This window comes from Stegodyphus dumicola, chromosome 10, assembly GCF_044657685.1.
Source record: "Stegodyphus dumicola isolate Sdum_Otavi_A_Nest chromosome 10, ASM4465768v1".
Lineage (NCBI taxonomy): Eukaryota > Metazoa > Arthropoda > Arachnida > Araneae > Eresidae > Stegodyphus > Stegodyphus dumicola.
The window spans coordinates 181,828,142-181,850,499 of NC_140777.1; the positions used below are offsets into that span (position 1 = coordinate 181,828,142).

The 22,358-nt window shown below is 30.5% G+C and overlaps 2 protein-coding genes across 6 annotated transcripts in view; one reads left to right on the forward strand and one right to left on the reverse strand.

Moving 5' to 3' along the window:
* Positions 1-236: 236 nt before the first annotated feature.
* On the reverse strand, positions 237-14,441 carry LOC118184779 (armadillo repeat-containing protein 7). 5 transcript variants are annotated; one of them, XM_085825958.1, is made up of 5 exons: positions 14,277-14,439; positions 9,616-9,714; positions 5,249-5,317; positions 3,647-3,784; positions 237-370 (listed from the first exon to the last, which is right to left on the reverse strand). In XM_085825958.1, the coding sequence occupies exons 1-5, from the start codon at positions 14,356-14,358 to the stop codon at positions 363-365; spliced, it is 396 nt and encodes a 131-aa protein (XP_085682084.1). In that variant the 5' UTR covers positions 14,359-14,439; the 3' UTR covers positions 237-362. The 5 variants fall into 5 exon arrangements, with proteins under 5 accessions (XP_085682084.1, XP_035210395.1, XP_085682083.1 ...); XM_035354504.2 differs by lacking the exon at positions 237-370 and adding an exon at positions 1,736-2,019 and having other exon boundaries at positions 14,277-14,436; XM_085825957.1 differs by lacking the exon at positions 237-370 and adding an exon at positions 2,043-2,588.
* Positions 14,442-14,796: 355 nt separating this feature from the next.
* The window catches only part of LOC118184780 (5'-AMP-activated protein kinase catalytic subunit alpha-2-like), an 83,170-nt gene continuing 75,608 nt past the window's right edge, over positions 14,797-22,358 (forward strand). Inside the window, exons 1-2 of the mRNA XM_085825960.1 lie at positions 14,797-14,955; positions 15,238-15,379. Of these exons, the coding sequence (XP_085682086.1) occupies positions 14,847-14,955; positions 15,238-15,379 (251 nt within the window). The 5' untranslated portion in view covers positions 14,797-14,846. The remainder of the gene's footprint in view (positions 14,956-15,237; positions 15,380-22,358) is intronic.

Consider the following 22,358-nt stretch of genomic DNA (forward strand, 5'->3'; position numbering starts at 1 on the left):
ATGAAGGATTCAGCAAAGCATTGCTCAAAATTCATGGATATGTATCCTGAATTTCCAAAACCAGAACCTTCTCTGACGACTATCACTGCACAAACACAAGAAGAGACCACTACTTCAAAAACATTTGAAGCTGAAATATCAAGCACATGTGAGAACAATTCGATGCTGCTGACAACAGACACAACCAATATTGAAAATGTTACCTAAGCAACAGCAAGCGCATCATCATCATTCTTTTCATATTAGTCTGCTTTCTATTTTGCACGACTGACAGCAACTCAAGATCAACAAGATTTTATTAGCATACAGCCCTGCCAAGCTTCAGCTTCAAAACATATGTCTTTTCTTCCTCAACTAGTGTTCTATTGTCCTAATGGAAGCAAAGTATTACTTATTTTACTAACTGAATTCTTAAATAAATAATAAACCACACATAATTGATCAGAAAAAAAAAAGGGAGAATAAAAGGGGGGGATACAGTAGAATAATTCCTAGATACATGGAACAAAAAGCAGCAAAAACTTAACTATGTAAGATTTAGAACATTTAATATGCTTATGTTTTAAGCTCAAATGACATTTTATAAGACAAAACAATAAAGCTGAAAAGCACTCTTTATATGATATTAATTAAACGTGTGTTTAGTACTAAGCTTTAATGCAACATGTATTTATAATTTTTCATGTCATTAAGAATGTATAAATTATTATTGTTTAAAATGTTATTAGACTGCTAGAAAATTACCTTTACAAGAACTTTAAAATTCTGGTCAGACTGTTAAACAAAAAAAAAAAAAAAATATTAGTTACAGACAGTGTCTGAAATATTTAGAAGTACTTTTTCTGTATTAAAATTTGGAAGCATTTCTATCAAAAATAAATTTCTTTTAAATGCATAGTCTACCAACTGATGCAGATTTTGTTTTGCTGGAAGTATGCCAGGAAAGTTCAATTCCCATTTTATAGAAGAAAGACATATTTCTAAGATTTCACCTCCTTTGTAAATACTGATATTCTTCCTTTATTATTTAATATGTCTTCTTTTCTTCTTTCCTTTTTATGTACATGTGCTTTTTGATTGCTTTTATGTGCCATGTAGTATTTTAAAAATGAGCACGATCTCATCAAAATAGCAAATAGATCTATGCATCTTGACAAAACTGACTATCTTTCCTGTATATGGATTGACTTTTTTCCCTTCTTGCAAAGAAACATTGAAGGGATTCAGCCTAACATGGATAGAAATCGATAAAAGAATGAACATTATTAAATAAGCAGTTTTTCATTTTTTTCTATTCTTTTCTAATTTCTGTGCATACCATTAATAATCTTTTCTTTTAATTTAGCAACAAGTAGCAGAAGATTTCCATATGGATAATAAATGGCCATTGTATTTCAAATAAATAGATCATATATCATCAAATGCGATAAGAGTCCCCTATTAAGACAGGGACCAAAACTTTTTCAAATCTTTCTCTCAGCAAAGTAAAAATTTATTTCATCTTCATATTGAATGCAAGTTGAAGTATATTTGTAAAAATGTACAATTCAAAAGTTTTATACCTGTAATTGTAAATAAATTTATTTTAAGACTGAATTATTTATATGTGTTCCTTGTTACTTTTATGAATATGTATTATGTATGTAATTCAATTGTCTTATGGTGATTTATTAAAATGAGAATAATCAATATTTAATTGGAAGGGATAAACTAATACAAAAAATGTATTCATGAAAGTATTCAAAATGCATATATTTTCTCTGCATAAATATGAGCAGGAATGTTCATGTTCAGCATTTTTGAAATATGAAAAAATATCTCAGTTAAAATAATATAGCTTTTAAACTGCAGATGTTGAAGAAAGTGTTTCTTTGTACTGAGAAGCCAAATGCTTTGCTTGCTGTATTTGTTCTCCTGAACAATAATCTTGTAAGAATACTGTAGCTAAATTGCTTAATCTTCTGTTACTACTCCCTTGAAACCTCAGCATACAGTCAATAACAGGAGCAGTAGTAATTACTGTAAAATAAAAATACATTTAGTAAATTTAAAAAAAAAAATTAATACTTAATATTATAATGGGTTATCAAAAATTTTTTATTTAAATCCCATTTTTCAAAACACAAGTGCAAATAGTTATTTTGAAGAAACTGCTGAGTTGGTTGTTCCATCGATGAACCAGGTTAAATATGCCCCTTTGGTAGAATTCTCACTGCACAAAATCAGATGCCATTCTTTTTATGTTTAATGTCTGGTATGAATAATTTTTCTTTTGGGGATTTTTCCACAGACTGAAGATAAAAAAGCAAGATATCTTCCATGTAAAGTCCTAGCAACATAAGAAATCACACAGTAGTGGAGTAGGTTCATATGTTTGTTTATGGGGGTTATTAAAACACAATTATCCTTTATTATATGCCACAATCATTCCATTGTATCAGTTCTGGTTTAAATCCTTTTGTACTCCTTCTCTTCTACTGAGGGCATCTTGAATGAATGGATATATCAGTCTCAAATAAAAAAAAAAACTTGAGAAACCATATGGAATTAAAATAAACTAAAAGTTCTTCACATGTTGAAGATATCTTCTAAAAAGTGAAAAGAAATTTAAAGCACATGAAGCTACCAAAATTATTAATTTAAAATACTAACTTATTACTTCTCTATAACACAATAACTGAAAAACTTCTTTACCTTAAAAAGAGACAGTCATTTCTGTATATTATTATATTTCATAGAGCCAACGGAATCACTTGGACTACAGGTATTAAAAGAATATCACACGAAGTTATCAGAAAGCTATTCTGGAAATTAGTGTACCCAATTTGATTAAAAAGTACATAAATCTTAAATGCAGAAAATGTATGGAACAGTCTGTACTAGGTAAGTTATTTCTTCGCTATTTTAGTGCTGCATTTTATGAATTATATTTGTAGATTTTTATAAAAGGTGCAAATAAATTTTTTGTTTTGTACACACAACTACAACAACAACAACAACAACAAACAAACAAACAAACAAACAAAAAAAAAAGACTTGAAAATAAATATGTATAATATTTAAATTACTTTAGTAAAATGAATTATGATATATATAATACAGAATATAGAAATATAGAAATGCATCTTTTCACTTTTCTAATGATGCTTATAATATAATTATATCATGATGAATAATGATGCTCTTATAGAGAACACAATGTTTGTTTCTTGTTTTTAACTGACAGGTATGTCAAAATTAGAAAAGTGTTACTAAAAGCAGAATCCCATTTTCGAATTTTTGGTACCTCTTCCTTTCAAAGAATTATCTATTCATTACAATAAGCATCCTTAGCAATTTTTTTATATCAATCTGCACATGAATTAGTATATATTAATTAAAATATCATCATACTATTTTGCTTTTAAAAAACAAAATAATAACAATAATAATAAACTGATATAACAAGAAGATTTGGAGGTTCCAAAAATAAAATTATAAATTTTATAACAACATATAAAGGCTGCAAATCATGCTAAAACTTTTTGATAAATTCATGATATAATTATATTATAAAAATTGTTAATGAAAACATCAAACTAAGTTTAAATTTAAATATGTTTTAAAGCTGTATCTAAAAGTCCTTTAAAAGCAAGTATAAACATACCAGCTTTACTTTCTGAAGAAACTAAAAACATTAAGGTTGTGATAGCTGACAAAACTGTTTCTTCTCTTTCACTAGACAGGCATTTTATGACACTGCAAACACCTCCTCTTTGGTAAATAAGCTGCTTAAAACCTTTATCTGAAAACAGAAAAATGCATTTGCATCTAAAGTAGAATATACAGAAATATAACTATCCATGCATTAAACATTCTTATCAATAGTATAATAATATTACCTGGATTATTATCTACATTCTATTATTATGAATGTTACTATCAATACAGTGGTGATGAATTTCGGAATAATTGATAAAGATGCATTTTTTTTTTTTAATCTGATGAATTTTCTCTGATCATTTTAAGATAAATTCATTGATGCATAAACAACAAACCTAGTACACTTAACCATTAACAGAACACCTTCTAAAATTTATCATTTAAAATAACAGGGTGTACTGTAAAAGTTGCGATAAACTTTTAGGAGAGGTAGGGTACATCATAGGCATTAAGAATTGCATAGGAACCTATATCCAGAAATGTCAGGGGTAAGTGATAGCAGAGGAAGAAGATGGGAAAAGAAGCAAGAGTGATTAATTTGAAACATTTATTGGACATGAATACAAATGGTGTATGACAGCTTGAATGAGAGGGGGGAATTAAATGCACATTTGTAAAGTATATCAAAAAAAACTTGGTGGTGGCTTTGAAGTCCGGATTTTAGATCATTCCGGATATTGGACGTCCGGATCTCGGACTTTTTACTGTATTAATTATTTTTTTTCAAAATGCAAGGAAAAAATTTAATTTATATCTTTCTTAACAAAAGTTTAAATAGCTTATTAAGAATAATCAGATTAGCATTAAACAAAAATGAACTTTTTATGATTGTGTTGCGACATCACGTTTATCCATTATTAGCACTAAATAACACTGGCAACAATCTGTTAATACTATTTCAAGCTCTGTAATAGCATTAAAAATTTATCATTTACTAAATTTTTTAAGGAAATATTTCTAAAATTCTTATTCTGGTTATTTGAGCTTTCCAGTTAGCTGAATGCTGCATAGTTGGGCTTTTAATGTACATATAAAAAGCACATTACATCTAAAAAATTATCACTAAGAGATTTCTGCAGTTAGCATTTATTGTAGATATGTTCAACAAAATTCATCATGAAAATCTGTTATTATAGTTGTTAAAATTCAGAGAACATACTGATCAGTATGTGCATAATGTGATTTTGACAATCCTTGAACGCTGTTAAATCCTACATTTCAAAAATGTTTGCTTATATTACTACCTCAGTTTTAAAATGTTTAAGTATTCATGGTATTTTTTAATGCAATGCATTTGAGAACTTTGCAGTCATCCTGTAGTATATATAAAAAAAGAAAAAGTCTATCACTTAATGAATATTGTGTCATTAAAGTAAAGGCTGAAATCTTTTCCATCTGATGCATATTTGACATAAAATTACCACAAAAGTAGTCATTTAAAAGAAATACTGAAATCTTATAAATAAACATATTTATAAGATTTCAGTATTTTTTTTCTTTCCATGAATGCATAAGTAAAAATGTTGCATTAGTAGTTCAAACTTACCTAATGCAAGATTGCAAATACCTCCTATAGCGAACTCTACTAAATTCTTATTAGAATCTTCAAGTTGATCTAAGGATAAAATAATACAAATTTTAAATTACAAGCTCATTTTTTATAAGACATATTTAAAGAAATTTTATTCAGGATTGTTCAAAAAAGATTTCTCAATTCTCTTGAATGACTGATGTGAAAAATTCATGATTCCAATTTAAGAATCCCCCCCCCCTAAAAGAGGCCTTTCAATTACAACAGTTTTGATGGCATGATGCTTTTTTGTGAGAATATACGGAACATACTTTTTTATATACATTATGCAGGAGGGTTGCTTATGCAAAAAGCAGGGAAATCTGCAAAAAAATATTTCTATAGACAAATATCCTCAAAAACACATTATACAATAGTTATCAAACTGCCTTTATCATCATTAATTAGAATTTTGGGAGGAGGCTGTGTGCTAGTACTACAGGAGATAGATATATAAATACAATTTTAAACACAACTTTTTAAAGATACACTTATTCTGCATATTTAAAAAATAGTTTAAAAGCATTGCTGTTAGTTTATGATTTTGCCGAGTCAGCAGCGCATTCACCTTATTTAATTATTTATATACAATTTGAGAAAGAGTAGCAGAGACAACAGTGAGAATGGGTGAGATTCAAGTTACAAGGAAGAAGAAACGAAGATATCTTACTAGATAGTGTAAGTATGTTTATTTGGTAGTCCAACTTTTTGTATTTTTATTTTTTCATGATGAGTATAAAACTTTTCCAAATATAAGCATAGGAACTGGGAAACAGCATTAAAAGTTAGATTTTGTTATTTGCCCAAAATATTTTTTTTAATTTGAAATTACCAAAACATAATAATTTTTAGCATTTAAAAGACTTCTGGAACTAGAAGTATATGTCTATTTGAGCTTTCCAGTTACAATGATTGTAAAAATAAAGGCTGGGTAAGATCTACATATACATTTGTATGTACAGATGTCACGAAAAAATCCATTTTACCGTCCATTTTAAAAGACAGTCCTTTGTTCTGCCCATATGTGCAGATGTCATGCAAAGAAATAGTCAAAATGGATTCAGAAATGGTGAAAATGGATATTTCCGTTGAAATCTGAAACCCAAAATTTTTGTGATTACAACACTATCTTTACTTCCTACTAGAAAATATAGTAACTATTTTAAAAGTATACTGCATTGCCTCATGAAGATATTTTTGCAAATTTTTGGCATGGGTGCAAGTAATCAGAAAGTGCTAAAGATTAATATAAAATACAAGGAAAAAAATTAACCTATATTTTATCTTTAAAAATAATCAGTGCTACCTATAGGCTCACCAAAAATTTTTCTTTTTTATGTGACTTATGAAGAACTTATCCAATGATAACTGCGTTTGCTCCCATTTGACAATTTAATCCAAATGAGACACAGCATTGCCATTCAGCATATTCATCATTGGCACCGATACAATCTCATTCATATGGTGTTTTTTTTTTTTTTTATATATAAAATTTTGCAGTTATTCTCCTATTTCATACATCTTTCTAATCTCATTTGGAGGAACAGATTCAGACATTCAGCAACCATGAGCATTTGGAATTCTACAGCAAATGCCTCGGCATCCAAACTCGCAGACTCAAGCCTATAAACATTATACAAGGTGATTCAAAACTGCTTTTACAAATTAAGAAGGGGGATAGTACTGATCCAGATGAACAATAATTACATAGAACATAGGGTCGCATTCCACTATGAAAGGCAGAAAAGGGAAATATTAGAATTCCAACCTGAACTTAAACGACGTTGGGAGAGTGAATGAATGAGACCGAAAGTTACACAATCAGTTTAGTGAAAAACTCGCAGGGAGTGCACAAAATGGATAAAATGGAAAACTTGGCGTTTTAGTGTTAATTTGAGCTCAGACTTTGATGGCAAATATTCAAATGCACATCTTTGGCTGGCAAGGCCTCAACCTCGCAAACAATTGCAACAAGTTAATTATCTAATCAAAGGCTGAATATTATCAACTAATTCCAACTCCTGCTGTACTTCAAGATTAGCATGAAATCTTCATGCTGCGTTCCAGCTGTCAGAACTTCGTGTTGCATAGAAGGGCGCTTCAAGTAGAATGAGTACAGCACAGCAAGTTCAGAAGGACAGGATAGAAGATGGCGAAGGAAAAAAAACTGCGAAGGCGAAGGGAAAAAAATTATTTCGGGAAAAAACTGCTACCTTGATATCAAGTATCAAGGTAGCAGTTTTTTCCCGAAATAATTTAGATAATTGTTGCAATCATTTGCAAGGTTGAGCCCTTGCTAACCAAAGATGTGCATCTGAGTGATTGCCATCAAAGTCTGAGCTCGAATTAACACTTCAAAGCCAAGTTTTTGGTTTTATCCATTTTGTGCACTCTCTATGAGTTTTTCACTAAACTGATTATGCAGCTTTTGGTCTCGTTCATTCGCTCTCCCAACACTGTTGTAAGTTCAGGTTGAAATTCTAAATTCCTCTTTTCTGCCTCTCAGAGTGGAATGCGACCCTATGTTTGATGGTAATTATTGCTCATCTAGATGAGTACTATCACCCCTCTTAATTTGTAAAAGCAATTTAGAATCAGCCTGTACATATGACCTCCCTCCTTAAAGATATCAATCATCTTGTCTGCTTGCCTTAAAGTAGAGGTCTTCAACCAGTGGTCTGCTGAAGGCATTTTAGTGGCCCCATATCTGAATTTGAAGAAAAAATGAAGAATTAAAAAAAATCTTGATTTCAAGAAAAATTGCCTTGCCAGCTTTTTGTCGTTAAAAAAAAAAATTCATTTTCTCTTATTCTTGAAATTTAAAACATTTTATTCATATGCCTTATATTATTTGAGATAAAATTTTCTAAAAATTACGACTTTCTCAAAAATTTCACTTTATTTTATGTAATTTTAAAAATTAAAAATTTGACTACGCATAAAATCTCAACTCCATAAATAGGGTAGATTTTTATCTCTGTTGTAAAAGTGGTTAATTTCATTCTGTCTAAAGGACTCAAACACAGGCAATTTCAACAGCTCTTGAGTGATTTGGTAGCTGAATATGGTGACATCATGTATAACGCCGAAGTAACGTTGTTTGAACTGAGAAAAGATGCTTCAGCGCCAGTTTTCTTTGAAGAGCAACGTTCAACAATTCATGGAATCTAAAGAGAAATCTATTCACGAGTTCAGTGATGAGAAATGGTTTAGAGACTTTGCATTTCTTGTCGATATGACAAGTCATCTCAATGATTTGAACTAGGAAATACTAGGAAAATATATACTTGTTCATTATGCATTTCACAGTTGAAAGAGGAATTCAAAAGCAAATTTTCCGATTTTCGTGAAAATGAAACGTTCATGAGAATGTTCCCATTTTCAGTAGATGTTGGAAGTGTTCCACCTGAACTTCAATTAGAATTTATAGATTTACAGTGTGACTCTGCAGTAAAATGCAAGTTCCTTGAAAAGCCTACATTAATTAATTTTTATTCAAAGCACGTGACTGAAGACAAGTATCCAGGAATTTATAAACATGCATTGTTCATGTTTTCTAACTTTGGCAGTACCTGCATATGTGAACAACGTTTTAGTAAAATGGAAATCCTAAAATCAAAAACAAGAACATGGCTGACAGACAGACATTTGGAGGAAACTTTACCAATAGCAACAGCACAAATTAAATCAGATATTGAAGCTTTAATCAAGCAAAAACAATCAAGCAGTCTCCGTCTGCGGTATCTTATTCATTTATTTCTTTTTTAATTTCGTGCAAATCCTTGTTGTGGGGTTGCTACAAAATTTTGTGATTTTAGCCACTTACACATTTTGTTTATGGATGATTTCCTTTTTGACTTTCACTGTGAACATCATCTTATCATTGCTTCATTTGCTCACCAAAACAAAATTCTATTTGTATTTCTAGTTTCTAATTTAGATACTGATTTTTCACAATTGGTCAACTATTTAGTTACTATATTTTTCTGTTTTACTGTTCTTTTCTGCAAAAACACTCTTACAGAAAAAAAAAAAAAAAAAAAAAAAATTCACTAAAACTTATTGATAAACAAAATATTTCTCTAGGTAATTTTCTTATGGGTTTGTTGGATGCTAAATCCTTATGCATTGGAAGGTACTCTAAATTATCTAGAAACTAAAAAAAAAAAAAAGTTATTTTTCCATGTACATAAAATATAATTTTTCTTAATTAGTTTTTCTAAACAAGCACATTTTATTTTCCAAAATAATTATTATTGCCACATTTAAGTATTACTGAAAATTATTAGTGTCATAGAGTATCTCCTTATGGCTATTCCTTAACAAGCAGATTCAATACTTACCAAGAAATAGATCCACAATGTTCAATTCATTAATATGTACATAATTATCAGGATCATATGCAAAATTAGCTAAATTAGCTAAAACTTGTTCCTTTGCTTCTGCAAAAATAAAGAAAGATTACCAACTGATTTTAGTTATTGGGTAGCTTTTACATTGTTAAAGAATTTCAGTCCATACCAATATTGTATAAAAATAACTTTTTTAATAGGAATTATCAAGAATCAATTTTGCACTACGTAAGTAACAATAAAACAACATATTCAGTAACATCGAAAGAAAAGTTCAAAATTGATGTATATTGAACTGCAAAGCATTAAAAATAAAATATCATAGCTTGAAAAATTTTAACTTTTTCTTAATTTTCAAAAATTAACTTTTTAACGCAAAGTAAATTTTATCAATCTCGATAAAGTTATTAATAAAGTTTTTCTTGCAAACTTCTGATATCAACATAATTTTATTTGCTATGTTATATTTAACAGATAGATGTAGGCTCACCTCATTTATAACTGATATTATATTTTATAAAGTTTTACAAAAAGCTAACACTTTTGTCAGAAAATAATCATGTATGTATCTAGGGTAAGAAGGCAGGGCATGTGCCAGGAGTGCCATTTGAGCCTAAAACCAAATCCAAGAGGGATAAATATAATTTTAAATATTTTAAAAGAGGCACATTTTAAACTCCTGCTACAGGCACCAGTTGATATACATATGATAGTGCACTACTCACACAAGGAGGGGAACTACTTCACATTGATAAAATGCTTTAAAATGAAACAAAACTTGGCATTACTTTTCCGTTTTGCCAGCACAACCAATAAAGTTGCCTATAATGGTACACAACTGATACCAAACGGAATATGAGAATACACTAGTGAAGTAAAGCACTGTGGTTTTACATGAATTCTGAATAAGCTATTCATACGAATTGAAATAATTCTTGCATTTAAACTTGTATTCTAAATTAGGATTTAACTTGATGTAGATAATTACTGAGAGAATTAGATTTTTGTAGCGTAGTTTACATGAGATGAGATCACTTGGGGTCACGTGATATGAATCGGAAAATCAGCTTGTTGAACCATGAAAGCATAATAAATTCTTAAATTAATGTCTTTTTACAGATTTATTGGCTTTTTACAAAATTTTAAACAATATTAAAATGTTTATGCCTTCAAAATAAAAAATTTTTAGAACTAACATTTGTTAACATTTTTTATGTGTATACTGTATGTTGTCGCCAATAAAGTCTACTTGGCGAGATTTGCGGCAGCGAAACGGAAAAGTACCAACTTGGCACTTGTGGGGAAAAGTATATTTCGAAAAAAATTTTAATTTTGGACAAGAGGCTGAATATTCATAGAATTCAGTAAGTGATATGACTACAATTTTGGGTGATATAACTATTGACTCAGTTGGATATTGATTTAACAAATGATCAAACTCTCTCTCGGATACTGCAAACCAGGTGATTTAGATCAAAATTTCCAGTTTATAGTAAAGGCAATACAGAAAATTAAATCAATAAATAATCACATCCCACAGATTTTTAGCTAGTGAGACTTCTAGGAATTGTGGTGGCACTATTCCTGGACTTGTGAATACTTTGTAAAGGATATTTGTTAATACTAGCTGTGTTTGACTGTGTTTTACTGTACCAGAACATGCCACCACAGACCCAGAATATAATGGCAGAGAAACTGATAGCTAAAGTGAAGTAAAATTCAGTGGTTCCCTTGTTAGATAATGATTTGATTTGGCGACCTTATTTTTACTTATAAACTGAAGTTAATAGGATTGTAAGAAATTTTCTCATTATTTATATAGTATGCCATCTATCATTTTAAATTTGCTATTTATTTCTTAGATGGCACCAATAAAATGCTACTTATACATATGAAAATAAACACAAATAATTACAAATAATTAAATATATATAAATGATTTCATTAATTAACCCTTCAGATGTTATGGGTTAGCTTTGAAAACGTAATGTTCTCCAAAATGCTATAAATAAGTGATATTTTCTTGATTGCAATTCTAAAACGAATCTCCTATTTGGTATCATAACTCCTTTCTTCCCATATACATCCAACTCGAGATCAGATACATTTTCATATGTAACAAATTAGATAGCCATCCTTCTAAGCAGAATTTTACGTCCAAACCTTACAGGGTTAATAACCTATTAAATTTTTAATTTCATTAACTTTAAATTGTTTCAAACTTCACAAAACAAAAGCAGGAATAAACCTTAAAAGGGCCATTTTTTATGAGTCATTCAGCCATGTACATCAAGAACATTGCACAACATGGCCCAAAAGTAGTCATCACTTTTATTAACAAATCTCCGCCATACTTTTACGAGATAATGTGGAAGCAACTGAGGTGTGGTAATTTGTATATGTAAAATCTTTAGCTTCAAAATCTCTCAGCACTATTCAATCGTTTGAATATTAATATCGTTTGCAGGATTGGCAAAGTTCTTAGGATGAGTTATAGTTTGATGATCATAGGATATAATCACAAAAGTGGTAGGTTACATACTATATCAATACCTACTTCTCTCTGCTAAACACTGTCTGTTTTTGAATGCTATTTGTTATTTTAAAAATTCATACTTCTAAATGGTAAGTACAGTATAACTATTTGACTAACATGTCAATGGTGTGCACCATGGTAATAGAGTACAATTTAGGGGTTTTCTATGATTAGATAGGAAGGGTAGAATAGTTCTTAATCTAACCATGTTTATGTAATGCAAAATGAAGAAAAAAATCCTTAAGAATAGTTTTCTTTATTTATTGAGGCCATGGAGAAGATTTGCCCTCCACCAGAAAAGTAAATTTATAAAAAAGGTAAATGGTTTATTCTTTTTACCTATCATATAATCTTATTTAATAATTTATAATTGATCATAGCAGGTGTGCAGTGTCGAGTTTGCACAATTCTCTGATGTTTTCTTAAACAAAACGAAATCACTGTGTACATGGTAAGAACAGCAGTAATGTATCATATAATATAGTAAGTATAATGTTTAATTTATCATATAATCCTTATTTAACAATTCATATTTGTATTTTAAATTGCTTTCTTCAATATGTTGATAATGGTTGCTGAGTTGTTACAGATATTGATAGTTTGATTGTTTTGACAAAAGTTACCAACATGTCCCTTATGAGTAATTTTTACTGAACTCATACGACTAACTTTTACTCAGCATATGATGGATATATTAACATATCATCATTGTATCAGTTACCTTACTGGAGTGGCTGTTGACATAAACTATAACTCAATGCTTACAAACTATGTGAGCTCAGAAGTAGTGTAAACCTGCCCAACTACTTATTCATGTCTAGCCCAAAACTCAGAAGGGTTAATAGCAATTTTCGCAAAAAATAGTTTAATGGCAAATATGCTTCAGCTAATGTACAAGAAACCGCATAAACAGAGGATTCATATCTCTCAATATCCTTCCAAATGTTGCCAAATTTGAATTATGAGACTCCTGCTGCATGGCATGTGACTTTATAATCGCATATGCACATAAATACATATAACTGAATATCATAATGTAGGAACTGCTATTTATATCTAAAACCTGAAAATATACTACAGGTAGGCATCCTACAACGCAGATGGAAAAACAAGGAAATTTTACTACAACATGGTTTAGGAAAGGTGTGGCAGATCTCCCTTGTTTCCAGCTGGATAAACCTTTGACCGACACAGCATGCCAGCAGATGAAGCAAAAACGTACCCCTAGACACGAATTCTAGGAATCGTCCTGGACGTACGTTACTCTCGTTGTTCTCTTGTGACTAAGAGCATCATCTTTGCACAACAACCATGGTTTGCTTGCTTTTTTCAGTATTGTAAATATGTAGACATTTTGAGCATGAATAAATTAATTTCCTGTTTGGACAACCCTATGGGACAACCCAATGGGACAACCCAACCATAGTACATGGACAACCCAACCAAGACTTTAATTAAGGTGTCATATTCATTGTCACAACACCTCATGAGAATCTCACCTGAGAAAACATGCAACGCTAAAACAACCTTTTTACCCTGTCCTTTAAGTTATCCGTATGCACCAAACTGTCTGCCGTTGTTCGATTCCTCCAATTTATTGCACATTTGGCAAATTCTTGCCATACAGAAGTGTATTTAATTAACAATTTTTTCATTTGATGAAGCTACTATAAAGTGATGAACAGGAATAAATATGTGAGCATAACATTACGTTTCTTTGTGATTTTGACTTGAAATCATAATCTTTTAATTTTTATACCATGTTGAATTTTATGTACGTTTTATATAAAATGTTTTTAATGTACATAAATTTAAAAAATGGTGAAAATATAACGCCATAAAAGGCCGTTTTTCTTTTTTTAAGAATCGAATCCCACTTTTGGTATAAGTTGGTGTCTCCTATAACGCGATTTCCCACAGCGCAGTACTTTCGAGGAACTTATCTATCTGTAGTTCCTATTTTCAACAAATAATTTAGAAACGCACTTATGCATAAATATATAAAATATTTTTTATATCTGTGTTAACTTCTGTATACGCAGCTTAAATATAAAATGTTTTAGCAGACACATAAATTATTTTGATAAAAATGTGGTTAATCATGTTTTTGTCTCACCCGATGAAGATGTATCTTGAAATTCCGTAACCAATTCTCTGAGATACAAGAACCGTTCTCTGGGGTTTTTCTTTTTGGACATGAAGAAGCACGAAATTACACAAACGTAATAAGAGATAAACAAACAGTAACCAAATAGCTAAACACCTAATTGCACTTTATAATTCAGTCTTTCTGCTTGCCGGTTTTCAGAAACAAAACAATTTATAGTTACGAGTTTTATTTAATATAAAAAAAAAACATGTCATATAACGTATTATTAAATTATTCATATCTCAGTTACTTGATGAAAAAATCTGTTTTCCGTACATAACACGAAAAATTATACTATTTAGAAATTTGGTTCTGTTTTTATCCTTATTAGTTAGATATTCTAAATAAAATCCTCTTAAATAAAGCTGTTTATTGAAATCCCTTCCTTCTTTCTTATAGTTATGCGATATTTCACTTTCAAATGCGGCATGATACGAAGTTTTTTTACCTTTTGTTTTTCAACTTCTACTTATACTGATAGCAGGCCTTCCTTTTAATCTTCTCGGATGTTGATAGTTGATATAATATGCAATAAAAATGGCGGATAAAGGGCAAGCGCAAACTTCACAGGGCCAGCCATTAATGAAAATAGGTTATTACATATTAGGAGAAACTCTTGGTGTGGGTACTTTTGGAAAAGTTAAAAGTAATTATATTCTCATTATATTGTTAGTTTGAAATGTTCACGTCTTATAAAACTGTATGGAAGCATCTCGATAGGCTTTGCCATGTGCGTTTTAAAATGTAAACAATGATTATATTTAAAAGGGCAAGAATGTCTTCTTAAATATAATAGTTACTACGCATCTTATGTTTATTCTTTATGTATCTAACTATTGTTTGTTGCGGTTATGTTTAGTTTAAAATTTCGTATTGCGTAAGATGATGTTTATATGTGAACTTTTTTTTTTTTTTTTCTTATTTGCAGCTGCTAAACATGAACTTACTGGTCATAAAGTAGCCGTGAAAATTTTAAATCGACAGAAAATTAAAAATTTAGATGTTGTTGGAAAAATTAGAAGAGAAATTCAAAATCTGAAACTTTTCCGGCATCCTCATATTATTAAGCTGTGAGTATGATGAGTCTCATTTCTTTTGTATTTCTGAGTTAATAATGTGAAATGTAATTGTTGATTTTTATCAAAATATAATAGTCGTAATTTCCCGTCATATATACTTTTTATTTATTTGCTGTCTTGTTTTAACAGTTTTTTTTTGGGGGGGGGGTAAGATTTAATATATTGTGCAGCTGCTTAATTACTGCTTTAAATTTCAGAATACATAAATACTTTGTAATATCTGAGTTTTTTTCAACAAAATATGCTTTAGAACTTAGAATTTTACTAAAACGATGATGTGCGAATACATTTGTAATTGTTTGGTAACTATATACGCAGTAGGAAATGTGTACTTGGATTAGATTCAAGAAATGCTTCTTATAGCTTTTGCTGTATAACCAACAAATTATATTATTTTGAATTTTCTGTTTTTATTATATTTTTAATTGATAAGTAAGGGCTGATATTTATTTAATGTTGTTCTCGCATTATGAATATCTTCATGACCTAAAGCAACAGATCTATCATAATGGCTATTTTCAGTTTCTTGTTTTCTATTTTTGGTCCTGTACTTTAATAATTTGCAGTGCTTTTGCATCATAGAGAGCTTCCAGGAATAGTTTGTATGCAAATGTATTTGTTGCTTCATATTTGAGTAGTTCATAATTTTGTAGATATATTATTTTGCAGTATATGTATAGAGAGAGAGAGAGAGACTGCCTATGAGGGCTAAAAATTAAAAAGAAATTTCTTTTCAGTTTGTAATACGGAATTTAAAGATGACAATTAGAAATACATTAATTATTAAAAGGAATTTTGGTGCCGTAATGAGATAAATTTCAGTGATTATAGTATTCACTGATATTGTTAAAAAAATAAGTATTTGAGTGTATTTTAGATTGAATTCATTTTCTGCAGTTTTCAGTGCTTACATAACTGACTAACTTGGCATTATTAATTATAAAACAATATTTTAAAACCTAAATGAGCATTTGTAATGATCTAAATTGGAATCATTATTGATTTAGTTTAAATATCACGCTGAATTAACAATCAAAAACCAAGTCCAACATTAAGAATCAGCTGAAATTTTTACAAATTTTTTGCAGTACTAGTTTTGATAGTTTTTGAATAACCTTCTTCAGCCGCTAAGTGATTGTGGTTCCTATCGAAAAAGCTTTTAAATTCAGTAAAGTTTCAGACACACAGAAAGAAATGATTAGACATCTTATCGCCCATAATATGAAACTCGACAATAAACTTTTGAAGCCAAGCCTAAATGCAAGTAAAAGAACTACATTGTGTGAAATTCATTCTAACCTAGATATTTTCATTTCAAAGGCTGACAAAGGTGGCCATATAGTCATCATGGACAAGAACACTTACATTGATGGTGTCACTAAACTCTTAAATGAATGATGTTATATTCCATTCCCGAAAGACCCTTCACCTTTGGACCTCTGAAAAATAAAAACTGCAGTCAAATCTTCACAAATCCTTCTGACCCGATTACACCGTTCGCTTATCCCATCTGTTGTGAATTGTGCCAGATTATATGCTCTTCTTAAAATTCATAAAAGTGGTATTCTTTTCCGCTCTATTGTATCAAATTTAGGCACTGCTTTGTATCTGTTAGCTAAATATTTAGTTTCTAGATTTTCAACTTTATTGGATAATAACATTTACATCATAAAAAATTCAATAGAGTTTGTAAAAAAAAGGTTAAGAGTATTTCTCCCCAAAATTTCGTCATGGTTTCTTTTGATGTTAAATCATTATTTACCTATGATTGGAAAGTGCATTAAGATGTCTAAAAACTAGACTTCGTAAATTTCATTTCTCCTGCGTCGAAATTAATGAACTTATTTCACTCTCTCAACTCTGAGACAAACAAATTTTGTTTTCCAAAATAAGTATTATAAGCAAACTGAGGAATTAGCTATGGGAAGCCCTCTTACTCCAATCCTTGCAATGTAGAATGTATCTACATGCATTATTTTGAATCTGAATTATTTGTCTAAATTAACTTCCCAGTTTGGTTCTACTACTTAGACGATACATTTACCCTGTTTGATGGTTATGAAAATGATTTAAATAATGTTCCTTCAATAATGAATTCCATTGATCATGCTATTCAGTTCACATTTGAACCTGAGACATCCAATTCTCTTCCGTTCCTCGACATTTTGGTCACACGTAGCATATCTGACTTCAGTACTACTAGTTATCATAAACCTTCATCGGTTTGCCTTCCACCACACTTCAAATCATGTCATCCAATGAAACAGAAGCTAGCTTAATTTTATTTCTTTGTTTTCCATATACTTCAAGTTTGCTCCTCCAAATCATCTCTTGATCAAGAACTAAAATATTTAAAAGCAGTTGCTATTGACAGGTTCTTTCCACCCAACATTATTAGCCATGCAGTTAAAAAGTTCTCATCGGAACACATCAATCCTGTTTTAGGTGATTATAGCAATTCTGTTGTCATTTATTTCTTTCCGTCAATTAACTATAAAAATGCACGTATTTTGCAGAAATTTAACTTTCGGATTTTCTCTCTAGTCAATAAAATTCCTAGTTCCATGCATAAGGACCCATTCTAGATATGAATTCCAGGGGTATTTACATGATTCCCTGCCAGTGTGGTTTAATTTACATTGATCAAACAAATAGAGTCTTAAAATTTCGTGTTAAAGAACATGAGGCATATGTTAGGAAAAAGTAAACGCAGAAACCTGCTGTTGCTCAGCATTGTTGGAATGAAATTCACACTTTCCATTTTTCTGCAGCCAAATTTATTCAGAAAATGTCCTGCATTAAAGAATTAGAATTTTTAGAAGTGTTTCACATCCAGAAAAACATTTCTGTTCTAGTTAATGACCCCAATTGCAATCCATCTTTACCTTCTGCTGTAAAGAAATTTTGTTTTAGTTTTTCTTGTTTCATCAATAGATGGTGCCGGTAGCTTAACTTCTGTCCAACTTTTCTTATCTTTCTTCATCCTTTATTTGGTTCATTTGCACTTAGCAGCTGAAGAAGGTAGTTCAAAAATTATCAAAACTAGTACTGCAAAACATTTTTAAAAATTTAAGCTGTTTCTTAATGTTGGACTTTATTTTTGATCATTATTGATGTTAACTTGTAAAAAATTTGCTTTCTCTGTAAGGTCTGACCATCAGAATCTTTTTCAATATACTATTAATTTAAAATTAGTAACACGACAACCTTGAGTTTGGCATAGATCTATGTCAGAATTTCATTCGATTGATGTGTTGACATAAATGTATGCCAAACTCAAGGTTGTTGTGTTACTAATTTTATGTTTTTATACTCTTAAATGTCGTACCTTAAAGTTGATCATCTTTAATAGTTATAGAAATAATAATGCAGAGAGGAATATAAGATGGGCATTAGAATAAGGCCGAGTTTTACTTTTCTAAAAAATAGTACAGTATGAAGTCCAATATCTGAACCTCCAGAGTACTGGCTTTCCCCTTTAAAACATCCCCTCTTCTTCAAAGTTTGGGAATGGAGAGTATAATACTCGGACAACAAGAAGAAGCAGATATGCCATAAATGTGATTTTTCTCCTGTTTAAGATTCTTGCATGTTGCTGTCAAACATCTACTGGTTAGGGAATTGCCACTTTGGCCAATGAAAGTACATTCATTGGTGTTGCACTTTCAGCCCTTGAGTGGTTGCGAAATGTTAACCTGGTTGATCTTTACATTATGGTAACTTGGCGATTTTTTGGCGAAAATTTGGCAACCAACTCTCCTACAGCAACCCTCTATTTTTTTTCCCCGCCGTCATTTTGTCTTCACGAAGTAAAGACATGTTTCTTTTCTTTTTATCTACTGAACACTTCTTCCAACAATCTACTAGCCGAATTACACTTATGCTAGAAATTTTATCAAACAAAACTGCTTAATCATGACAAATATTCACTGCAAAATTGGGAAAAAGTGCACAATACCATACTCCTTACGCGTTTTTCAAAATAACACATACACATAAACCATGTACACGCCGACTTATTTTTACTTAAAAAAACATCCCAGAATTGCACAAAAATGGCATTGCGCACACTCTTCACTATATCCATGTACACTGCTTTTTTCTCATAAATTAGAAAAATTTCACGAAAATACATGACAATTTTCTCAATCTTTAAACCCGGTAAAAAGAACATATATGAAATTACCTGATCGCGAAAAAGTATTTACCCTTTACAAATATGAACATTTCCACATATAAAATAAATAAAATATCCAAAAACTTTTACCTCTAAATCATCTATTACATTATACACGTCACCAACGAATTCATACCGCAAGCATTACAAATACTTAGTATCAAATATTTAAATTATTTCCATGCACGTTTACTTCAACTTAAACGTATACCAAATTCCTACAAACATAAAATTCACAAAATAGCTATCATTTAATTAAAATATCACTAAACCATGTACACGTCGACTTATTTTTACTTAAAAAAACATCCCAGAATTGCACAAAAATGGCATTGCGCACACTCTTCACTATATCCATGTACACTGCTTTTTTCTCATAAATTAGAAAAATTTCACGAAAATACATGACAATTTTCTGAATCTTTAAACCCGGTAAAAAGAACATATATGAAATTACCTGATCGCGAAAAAGTATTTACCCTTTCCAAATATGAACATTTCCACATATAAAATAAATAAAATATCCAAAAACGTTTACCTCTAAATCATCTATTATATTATAAACGTCACCAACGAATTCATACCGCAACCATTACAAATACTTAGTGTCAGATATTTAAATTATTTCCATGCACGTTTACTTCAACTAAAACGTATACCAAATTCTTACAAACATAAAATTCACAAAATAACTATCATTTCATTAAAATATAATTAAATTCAAAAACACTACTTAAAATATAAATGAGCACATACATTAAATTAATAAAAATTACCTTACAATCCTAATTACTTTAAACTAAATCATTGCTAATAACAATTTTCCCAATAATACCAAATTCCTTTGCACCTTACATTTAGAACAATGCATAAAAATAATATCCTCAAATAATTAAAAATACTAACTTACCTAATCTTCGTCAGAATTTTGATTACGTGGCGGATACACTTTTCTAATTCATTCAATAAAATTATTGAAAGATTTTTTCTGCGAATTTTTCCTCCATACTTCCTCCGCTAAATAAAAAGCAAACTTCTCTTTATCACAATGCCTAAATACCCATTTCGAATTCACTTTAGTTAGGGCCATGGGATCCAAAAATTAACCAACACTGTTTCACACAACACAGAATAAAGCTAAATACAAAATTTCCAGATTTTTTCCCGATTTCCCCCCTTTTCCGATAAAAGAACCATAATTCGTCCATTAATATCACATGACATATCCCATGATCTCTCATTTCCCTCACGCAAAATAATGCGTAATCGGAACTGAGTACTGCTCACATTATTACCAAAGTCCCAGGTAGTAACCTTTATCGCCTCCAAAATGTCACCAAACTACCAGTTACCATATTGTAAAGATCAACCGTTAACCTTTTTCTGTCTTATCTAAACAATAAGTGAATCCCCAATGTTGCCGTGTTTACATGTCATTTTGTGGAGAACTCATTATTATTATTTGTCCGCTGGCCAGAGAAAGGGCGTTACCAGCTTTCTCCCTCTTCTCCACTAGGGGAAAATTCGGACTGGTTACTCTGTTCCTGGCTGCCATCGATGAAGCACGCTCTCACCTCTCTTCTGCTTCACTTTCATGATTTTTCACCTACGTGGACTTGTTAACTATAAAAATGCTCATCGTGCGAACTGTAATCATTGTGACTGTGTATCAGTTGATTGTGTGTTAAAATATATACCTTTTTCTAGTGTTAGATAAAAATGTTAAAAATTATCGAGCTAAGCTATCAATCATCGTTTAATCTGCAGCAACCCAAAAATGGCATCCATAGACGAAAGCCATTAATGATGACCTATCTAGTTACTGAACACGTGCCTCCTGGAACCTGCCTGCATCGTCAATTTCTGTGCTCATAAAGTGCTGTGAAGTGAAAATATTGTCTGTTAAAGCAAACAAATATCGTAATCCATCTTTGTGTTATAGTCAAAATAGTGTGAAAAACAGTTGTGAATGTGCCTCATGCAAAACGTCATGCAAGTGCTTAGTGATTTACATATATATCCTATGATGTGGTTATATATCACAAAATAAGTTTTTTGGAATATTTTTCTACAAGTGAATTGTGTTATGATGAATCTGCTGCTGACTGAGCAAATATATCTTGTATAATTCGGAGGTAAGCCACGCAAACTTATATTCAGATAGCAAATCTACAAAAAGTCTTTTTCTCACTTTAACGCTTGCATTATTTATTTTGCACTAGTATTGTATGTATACTTCTTATTAGTGACTGATTCTTGTGTATTTATGTATCTCACATTTGGCAATATATATACAGTCAAAAGTCGTTAATCCCGACTTCGGCGATTCCAGATTAACGATTTTTACGGATTATAGATCATCAGTTTAAATCTGGTAAGATGGCATGCAGAAATTATAAAATTAAAAATATGAAACCATAATTTATGAAATAATAATTATGATCTAAAGGGTATCAAAATTTACAAAAAAAAAAGTTTAATATTTATTTGTTTACTTTATTAAACATTTCTGTCAATGTAAATTGTTTCAGTTGCTTCGTTTTTTATGTGATAATACATTCTCCTTAATTCTATAAACAGACATAATTTCTTGTTCAGTTACAAAGTTCCGCTGTTCAAGTCCTATAATTGCTGTGTGGAGAATACCGACTAATTTGTCAATCGAAATCTTTTAGTTTTCAATAACCTCTGTGTTACTTTCTTCGCTATCGGAAGCGAATTATAATGATGAGGAATTTGATTTAACTCATATCAAAGACGGAGTACATCGAGATGAAATACTACATTTAGTAA